Source organism: Biomphalaria glabrata, chromosome 11 (assembly GCF_947242115.1).
Source record: "Biomphalaria glabrata chromosome 11, xgBioGlab47.1, whole genome shotgun sequence".
In the NCBI taxonomy this organism is placed as follows: Eukaryota; Metazoa; Mollusca; class Gastropoda; family Planorbidae; genus Biomphalaria; species Biomphalaria glabrata.
Genome location: NC_074721.1, coordinates 6,939,874 through 6,950,000, shown reverse-complemented (window position 1 = coordinate 6,950,000; position 10,127 = coordinate 6,939,874). Strand labels below are relative to the sequence as shown.

At 37.6% G+C, this 10,127-nt stretch overlaps 1 protein-coding gene across 2 annotated transcripts in view; it reads left to right on the top strand.

Moving 5' to 3' along the window:
• Window positions 1-10,127, top strand: part of LOC106064800 (contactin-3-like) — a 50,851-nt gene that overhangs the window by 1,653 nt on the left and 39,071 nt on the right. For both annotated transcript variants that reach the window (XM_056004510.1, XM_056004509.1), the window contains 5 exons: window positions 79-257; window positions 1,230-1,410; window positions 3,640-3,809; window positions 5,680-5,793; window positions 6,246-6,423. In XM_056004510.1, coding sequence (XP_055860485.1) covers window positions 164-257; window positions 1,230-1,410; window positions 3,640-3,809; window positions 5,680-5,793; window positions 6,246-6,423 — 737 coding nt within the window. In that variant the 5' untranslated portion in view covers window positions 79-163. The remainder of the gene's footprint in view (window positions 1-78; window positions 258-1,229; window positions 1,411-3,639; window positions 3,810-5,679; window positions 5,794-6,245; window positions 6,424-10,127) is intronic.

The window sequence follows — 10,127 nt, the reverse complement described above, 5'->3', positions numbered from 1 at the left end:
ATTGAACAAAAACTTTCGTTTACTGTAGATGCTTAAAGCAGTCAATAGAACTGTTAAACGCTTTATTTTTTTTTACAGTTACAAAAATATCAAGCCCAGAACCTTATTGTAAAGTTACGTACAGGATGGGATTCTATTTCAATTGACAGTAACCTCAGCACACATGAAAAGAATGCTCTATACAGTTAAGAGATTGGTCAGTCTTCTCCTGCTCTTCTTGAGGTTCAGACCTAGCTATCAAACTCAGAGCATTGAAGGTAGAGTTCGTAGCTCAGTAAATAAGTAGCTATTGTTAGTTTTGAGAGAAGCAGACATAACCAATGGACGTGATCTCAATTTCCATCTATGACTAACAATAAATCTCAACCTTACATGTTATAAACGAATTAAAAAATTCATTATCTTCTTTTAGACAAGATTTTGGATGTTTGGACTTCGGTTCTTGACCTTAGGCTCCATCCAATAAAGAGATCATTCACACTGTAGAAATATATGGTTTTAACAAAATAGGCATATAAACAATAAGAAAATAAACAATTAATAGAATGTGTACGCCTAATTGTGCAAATACACCGTTTTTAAAGAAAGATTCAAAAGTTTTATACAGTAAAATAATGTCACCCGGTTTCTCCACACATGTATTCTACAACGCAATTAATGTTATTTAAATGTCCTCCCTTTGTTTATCTATATAATACTATATAGCTAATGGATTCGAGTATTGGGATCATCTAATAATCAATATTTTACCGTTTCTTTTGATAATACCTCTATTCAAGTCAGATCTTCGTGGAACCTGGAACCAGCCTGAACATTGATCTCAAAAACGGTTCTTACGATTTTCCTATAAATTTAACCGTTGATATATATCGCTGACAAAGAATCGTTATCTCGTTGGTCACATGGGGACAATTATAGTTTGACTGTTATAATTTTTTTTTCGAAGTAAAAAATTAATAAATGTAAATTTGGCTATAGTCTATATCTAGGTCTAGATCCAACATGGGTTTTGAAAGGACTATCGTTTTTAAAAGGATTATCGAGAATTTCCAAACTTAAGACATTATTAATTCAAATAATGTTCAGGAAAATTTTGCATATCGTCTTCTAAGTCTAGATTAAAAGGCTAAGATCTTTTTTAAAAAAAACGCATCTTAACATTGATTGGTTCTACAATGACTAGAAAACTGTTTAATTATAAATTGTATTTCAATGTATTCTGAATGTAGATTGCCCACCCTCGTGGTTTCAGTCTTCCGGCCTCTGCTACAATTTTGTTTTCCAACCTGAGAAGACGTACCAAGAGGCTCTGCTGCACTGCCAGCAGGACATGGCTCAACTGGTCAGTATCAAGACCGCTGGTCAACATGAATTTATTCAGACCTGGTTGAAGACTCACGATGCAGCCGGGTAATAGTCTGTCCAATGTCTTTGATACTTTCCGTTCTTTATTTCTTTGTTTCATTAACTTCAGATTCAATTGTTTCTCTGCCTGGTTGTGTGGTTTGTGCTTTGGACTGTCGCCATGATGGTCCCGAGTTCAAACTCTGACCTCTGTTATCCTCTGCAGTCCTGCAAGTGGTTTTGGGCTAGCAAGTAGAAAAGTGTATTTTTAAAGAAATGTGTATTTCTAAAGAAATGTCCGGAACGTAAAAAAAAAAAGGTTAAGAAAAAAGTGTATCTCTGTCGGATTTTGTGATCAATAGGGCAGATGATGTAACGGTCATTTGTTTCTGTGTCCGACGATTAACGAGGTTGTCATTAGACCATCAGAACTATCAACCGTTTTTACTTTCTCCATCTAATATCAGGTGTCCGAAAGTGTTTAATAGCCTGTCTCTAGACTGTCGGGGGGGGGGCGATATCGTTCTGACCACTGCTAATGCCCTTTGTGGGCGATATCTTTCTGACCACTGCTAATGCCCTTTGTGGGCGATATCTTTCTAACCACTGCTAATGCCCTTTGTGGCCGATATCGTTCTGACCACTGCTAATGTCCTTTGTGGGCGATATCTTTCTGACCACTGCTAATGCCCTTTGTGGGCGATTTCTTTCTAACCACTGCTAATGCCCTTGTGGGCGATATCGTTCTGACCACTGCTAATGTCCTTTGTGGGCGATATCGCTCTGACCACTGCTAATGCCCTTTGTGGGCGATATCGTTCTGACCACTGCTAATGCCCTTTGGGGGCGATATCGTTCTGACCACTGCTAATGCCCTTTGGGGGCGATATCGCTCTGACCACTGCTAATGCCCTTTGTCGGCGATATCGTTCTGACCAATGCTAATGCCCTTTGGGGGCGATATCGCTCTGACCACTGCTAATGCCCTTTGGGGGCGATATCGCTCTGACCACTGCTAATGCCTTTTGTGGGCGATATCGTTCTGATCCCTGCTAATGTCCTCTGTAGGCTATATCGTTTTGACCACTGCTAATGCCAAGTCGCCAGCTTAACTAATCCTGACACGCCTAAGTTCACCCTGGTTTGATCAAAGAGAGATAACGCAGATAATAAAGATTTCTAATTATACTATGACACACACATCTTCATACCTAACATTTGAACAGGGGTCACCACATTTAAACATCAATATTATATTTTTAGGAGAATGAGATAAAATTGTTAGTACTCTCTTTCTCTGCACGCTGCAAATATGTCATACTTCTAGATCTATTAAAATTCAAGAAGCTAGAAATCTCAACAAGTTTGGCATACTTCTAGATTTAAATTTCAAGATGATAGAAATCCGGTACTTTTATACACATCATAATATAAAAGGCCGCGCTATTTTGTATTGCGCTGTTGTATCGGCGCTATTTTGTCCTAGCTATTTTGTCGGCGCTATTTTGTCGGGTCACCCCTTCAAAGATTTTGTCTTTTGGTGCAAAGATAATGCTACGATTCTCTCCTAATCAGGCCTTCTGTAAACATTGCTAAACACAAAACTACACATCAACACATCAAGAACTTTACAACAAGGCTCCAAATAATCTGCTACTTTAATACGGGTCTAATAAAACAGCCAATATGACACAATTGGCAACACAATCAACTGCTACAACGTTAGACTGTATATCACTGTACTAAACTCATAAACTCTACTGTCTCTTCCTGGACTCGTACGTTTCACTAGAGGACTGCACCGGGACCGACTTCATGGCTGACTCACAGTCCCGGTATCCGTCTTGAACTGCCGCTTTCTTACACACTGTGTCTCTGGTCTGCGCAGGCCTTTGATCAGATGACCATAACACTCGTCATATTTGCGTGCAAAGTCCATACCAGTACTGTCCTTTGTCTATCGACAGCCCTTGACCTGTGTGATTGGCCTGAGTCGTTGCGTGTCAGTAGGCCGCACACACATTAACCCTTTTGCGCCGCCAATAGGGTTATAACAATAAGAAAGAATGCAATACTTTACGTGCCTGCGTAGACCCACCTGTGACCTACATATTTTGCCAACTTACACTCATTATATTATATTATTCAATAAAATGCTAATGATGTTGATGTTTGTAGCATTGGTAATAATGTTGATATATGCAACGTGGATTAAACTGTAGGAGTTTGTAACATTGGTTAAATGTTTGATGCTTGTAGCATTGATAATAAAAATGGATGCTTATAACATTTCAGACGAGATTGGTTCACAAGTGGAATCAAAGAAAGATCTGGTCATTTCGTCTGGAACTCGGATGGGAGCAATGTCACGGACACGTATTTCGGTGACCATGAGCTTGTTGATAAAATAAAAATTGATATTTGGACACGACTCGAAAACAATGTTGTCGTCTATAAGTATTTTGGTAAGAAGAACTTTTAACGTTTTTACAGTAATTTATCAAGTATAGGCAGGGGCAAACTGGGTGTTAAAATCGGCCCAGGCATTTCTATACATTCGGCCAACAAATCGTATATCATATGATTGACATCCATTTCTAGGTCTACCTGTCCCTAAAAATCATTCTGTTAAGTTTGTTAATGTATTGATAACTGATCGCTTGATACAATGATATTTTTTTTAATAAATATAGTAGGCCTTATGTTGCTTTTTAATCGCTTAAAGTGTGGGCCCTGAAAGGATGAAGCCTACTAGTAGCACTGTCTACGGGTGTAGACTATTGCATTATTTCGGAAAATGTGTAAGATTAAATTAGCGTTACACCGTAGAGTCTGTAAAAGGTTTCTTTTTTAAACACGACGCTCAGAAGGCTTTTTATAAGAGAATATTATACAACTTTTTACAATTAATGCATTATATAGTGGCATTCATGAGACCCTTCAGGTGACCCTAAAGGCCCATTTGGGGTACCGGCCCACCGGGCATTTGCCCGAATGCCCATATAGCCAGTCCGCCCCTGAGTATAGGGCATTTACCGTTTATTTGGAAGCATCAGATGCGTATAGAAGGGGGAGAGGGAATTCTGTATTCGTCCCAAAAATAGTTAACGCCAAGGCTTTTAACTCATTAAGCTCAACGGGAAGACTTAAAGCCGTTCTACAGCCGAAGAAGCTCAACCTATCAAATATCAATTCGTATAAGTAATTGTAGATTAAAAAACATTGCACGCTTAGCATGTGCAAGATCCATTTGAGATTTTCATACATGGCGAAAAAAGCTATAAATAGCAAGCTTTTCGGTGTATCCGGTGTGTGACATGACGGAAGTGTTGATAAGGTAAATTTTAGATTAGAAATACGATTCTGTTGACACTGCTGAGCTGAAATGTGTTAACCCTTACACTGCTTGCAGCTTTCACTGAGTTGGAAATTTCGAAAGTTCAATTTAAGGTCCTTGAGATTGTCTAGTTTACCGTGAAAATTTTGAATTTAAATTGTGAATAGGATTTAGTTATTGTATCTCTCTTTCACCTTACACGAAATCAAAAATATAGAGCTAAATCAATTGAAAAGTTTTTACTTCGGCATACCAAAATGTACTCTTCATTGTGTTAATACTCTGTCATTGGTTTGTAGCTCCAGGCAGCGAGTAGATCTAAACCGATGTAGGCGTATTAAATGTTTAATTTAAAACTAGAACTGACTTTTTTTTTTAAACAAGACTGATTTATATGCATGACTAGGAACACGCGTAGGACGTAATCATCTTCTCTTTGGAAGTAACGTCTGTAATTTATAAGATAAGTATGAATGGTTACGCTATCATATTTTATAAATGTATCTCAGCTGCCTTATTCTCACATTGATTATTATTTAGATGCCAATGTTAATTTTTTTCTTTTGCTTTAGTAATTTTTATTATTTCAAACAAATTTAAGGGGTAACCATTAAAGAACGCTTACTATAAATGTATTTAAAGAAGAGTATATGCGAAATATTTATGGTTTACAAACGTCTAAATATCTTTTTAAATAATTCTTGAATAAAAAAATACTGGTAGTGAGTAGAACTATAAGTCATTTCCGCCCCCTGCATTTCTTTATACATAACTATACGTATCTTTATTCGCAACTATCTTTAATATTGCTTTTACATAACTCCATCCCATTTCTCTTCTATTTTCTTTAAAGCAGTCAGAACATTTTCTATTGCCAAGCAGTGGCAACTTTTTATTTCCCAAACACCCCATATTAGTTCGCGATCTTGAGAGAATCATCCACTTTTAAGTTAAAATACCCCCATGAAATTATGTTGACGTTTTGTCTTCATTTCTAGCGACTGTTGACCAATATATGTGGGGCTGGAACAGAGTCATGAAGCCAGGGGCGTTTATCTGTCAGATTGAACAGGCGGAAACATGGAGATTCTACCAACAGCAGAGAGATTTCTGTACGTTAATATTTGTTTTGTTTCTTTATATAATATATTTATTAAGTAAAAATTTTTTATTATTTCTCTAAGCTGTTCTTGGAATCGTCTTGAGACTCAGTTTAGCCAAGATTACCTACACAGCCTACACCTATGTATTTTTCTATACACTTGTTCACCTTTGCAGCAGTAAATCTCTCTCTATATATATAGTTCCCCTTTCATACCATAGGGCAGATGAGGCTAGGGTCATCTGTTTCTTTGGCCAACGGTTAACGAGCAGGTCGTCAAGTGACCAGCACATAATCCCGAAATTCAAAAATCCCAGTCTTCATCAAGATTCAATTCGAACCCAGGATCCCAGGTTTAGAAGCTAGACGCTTAACCACTCAGCCACCGCGCCTTCTCTCTCTATCAATATATGATTTCTAAACATTTCAATTTTGAGAGTCTTTGTCTTTTTTGTTTCACAGCCTACGGTTCCACCTCATCGAATCCGACAGCCTGGGAATTTGCTCCTAACATAACTTATATATCCCAGGACACTATTTTCTTTGAAACTAGAGGCCAGACAACAGATGTCACATTAGAGTGTCTGGCTACGGGAAACCCCATTCCGCAATATAGATGGTTCCGGAAATCTTTAAGTAGGTAAGTCCTTTCGTAAGAAACATTTGACAATATTCTATAGTATAACTCAAATCATTCTAAAGGACTTTAAAATTATGTGTTAATCTAGCTAGCGCTTATCTTTCTAACTTGGATTCCATTATAAGGGCCGGCCTTAGGCATTGGTAAACTATTCAGTCTCCTATGGCCTCCGATTGGTGGGGGCCTCGCATTTAAGTGAAATAATTTTTTTACAGAAAAAAATGCGAAACTTGGAACAAATTTCAAACATATCAGACCTTTGTGGCTCTATATCTACTAGCCTAGCTCTCAAACATAGCAGACCTCTGTGGCTCTATATATACTAGCCTAGCTCTAAGTTTCTATTATAATTAAAGATTTATTCACAAAATTTTAGGTCTACTTGTTAGACTACATATGTTCGAAGACCATTGTTGTTTTTTTTTTTTTTTTTTTTTTGGTGTGTTAAAACTAGGGGTGCACCGGATAGTACTTTTTGATATCCGGCCGGAGCCGGATATGACCGGATAGTAAAATTTGATATTCGGCCGGGGCCGGAGCCGGAGCCGAATACCTAAGTGTCTTGTAAATAGCTTGTATTGCTGAGCATTTTACGAAACTGTTAAATAACATACCTATATTTGTTGGTATTATTTTTTTTCCTTTTATATACCTTATTGTTTTAAACTCTGTTACTGATTGATTTATTCAAGCTTAACAGTATTTATAAACAAAAATTAATCTGTGTAGCATGTACGAGGCCACCAACCATAAAGGCTGTGTGTTGGAGGGTCAATGTAAAATATGTTAGTATATATTTAGCTAGTTACTAATGTAAATCTCTCATCTGGCTTGTATGGTGGTTGGATGTATGTGTTCAAGAATTTCTGACCAACAACTGGTCATCAGACTTGTAATTTTAAGTCCAAAGACTGATTCTGGTTCTGGTTTCAAGGGCTTAATACTGATAGCTGTTAGTTAATAGTTGGAATCTGAAGCGTAGTAGGTCATATATTTATTAATCCATTTGCTGCAAACGATATTTTATTAACAGCAGGAACATCTATTATACCTACTCATAGCCTGAGCCTTAAATGTTGCGAAGCATAGATTTAATTGTAGTCTGTAGGCCTATTATTGGTATCTATGTTTAGATCTACTGTTATATAGATCTAAGAAAATCAGGAAAATCAACTATAGAAGAAAAAAAAACTCATTCACACCCTCCGTACCAAAAAAAAAACATAAATAGACTCTGTGTTCGACTGATAGTAACAATCTGGTCAGATAGACGTAGTGAGCCTACACATGTAGTCCTAGTGTAGTGTGTATAGATGATGGTGTTGACCATCACGCGTTTTTGTTCTTGGGCATTCGCAATAGTGTTTAGTGTGCAGGCGAAAAAAGATAACACATTGGCATGGTCAGTCAAGCATAGGCCTATAGATAAATTATATCTGTACCTTAGTTACAGAGGTCAAGTGTTTCTTAATATTCCAGCATATTTTTTTCTTTGTTTGCTAGATCTAATTGTGGTGCTTTAGATCAATTTATTTTCTGCGACGTTAAATGTTACTGTAAGGTTTTCCTTTGTATATTAAGTCAATAGATTAAAACAATGATATTAGTTTTCTTTCTAAAAGTTTTAATACAAGGGGAAAAAATACATACACGCACACATGCACATATTTGTTTTATTTTATTGTGCAACGAACGTGTGTTCAGCGCCCTAAATGACATTTCTCTCCAAGTAAACAAACTTAGTCTCATTAACTAGTCACCTCTAGACAGTGTCAATATTTCTCAACAATCTGCGTTAATCCATTCTGGCTTAAGAATGGTCAATGTCTATCAAAACATTGTCATGGATTAAACAAATAAGAAGTTGAGCGTGTTGAGTCTCTTGAGCCCTCCCTTTAAAGATACCCCTGGTCAGTGTCTGTTTGGCTTGTAGTCCAGCCTCCTAATTGAGACTTTAAGTAAACAAACTTATTGTCCCTGCCAATAGTATAAAAGGTGTGGGTTGTGGTCCAGACCCTTGATTGACAACCTATCTCATAATAAACACACTCATACCAGAGTAACCTTATGGAGATTTGGCTTGTAGTCCCGCCCCTAATAAAAATTCTTCTCCAAGTAAACAAACTCAGTTCCCTCATAAGATGTGACCTCTAGAAAGTGTCAACACGTTGACATCTGGCTTAATGTGGTCAGCTGCCTATCTGGGAACTCAATGTTATGGACTAAACAAACAAAAGGAGGTGGGGGTAGCTCATCTCTACCTCTGGAGATATACCCGCACATCTAGACAATCAGCTTGACATAGTTAAGAAATACTACATGGTTACTAGACCACTCAAAGGTCAAGACAAGCTTTTAAAGTGTGCCAGACATCGCTGCTACGTATGTAATACGAATTTATAATGTAAAGTCTAGTCCACCCCCCAATAACAAACCTAGTTCCCTCGTGTGACCTCTAGAGAGTGCTTACGTCCATCGTATCTGACTTGGGTTCACCTGTCAATCAATGAACTCAATGTGATGGGCTAAACAAATAAAAGGGGGAGGAAGATGTTCATCTAGAAATATACCTGTGGCTCTTGTAGTTCAGCCCCCCCCCCCCCAATAAAGATTAACTACTAAGTAAACAAACTCAGTTCCCTCGAAAGGTGTGACTACTAGAGAGTGTCAATACGCTGACATTAAACCTACGTCCAGCGTATTTAACTTGTGGTTACCTGCCTATAAATAAACTCAATGTGATGGACTAAACAAATAAAAGGGGGTGGGAGTTGTTCATCTCTACCTCTGGAGATATACCCACACAGCTAGACAGACGTCTGGTCAGCATGACGTAGTCAAGGAATGTAGCATTTTAACATGTTAACTAACTTACTCAAAGGTCAAGACAAATTGAAAAAAGTGCCAGCCATTGCTGCTCTGTATGTAAAGCGCATTTATGATGTAAAGTTTCATCTCTATTTATATTAAGTTATTAACATGCCTTGTCTTTTTATAAACGATGTTTGGTGCATATTCATAATGGCTCTATTTTTAAGCACATTATTTTGTTTTCATATAAGCATTAATACATTCTATAACAGACAGTAATGGAACGAGGTCCACTTTATGCATATTAAATAGGTGTATTTTTTACTATCCGGTTTACTATCCGGTAGTGATATCCGACCGGAGCCGAATAGCACCGGATAGTAAAAAATGCCGGATATTCGGCAGAAGCCGGAGCCGGAGGGACTATCCGGTGCACCCCTAGTTAAAACGTAATTTCCACCCTGGTGATGACCAGTCGTCTATAACTTAACTTATTTGTTAATTTAGATATAGATACATGTAGGTTCTAGAATCACTGTGTATTTTTCAGTCATAATTCTTTGTTTTTCTATTTCATTTGGAGAAACCCTAATCACTTCGCATAAGGCCTCTGATTACATATACCGGTCCTGCCATAATGATGGTAACTTTATTAAAACTACTGGAATGAAAATCTAAATTTCCGTTTTCAGACCTTGGGATCTATAGGCCAAAAAAAATGTTTCTACGACCGACGTTTAACGAGGGTGTCATGTGATCAGCTCATCATCCAACCACCTTTACTTTCTCCAACTAATGTCAGGTACCCATTTGAGTTGGGTGGACTCGGGTCCGTCCTAAAAATCCAGGAATTCAGTATTTCAGTCTTCACCGAGATTCGAACCCAGAGTTCG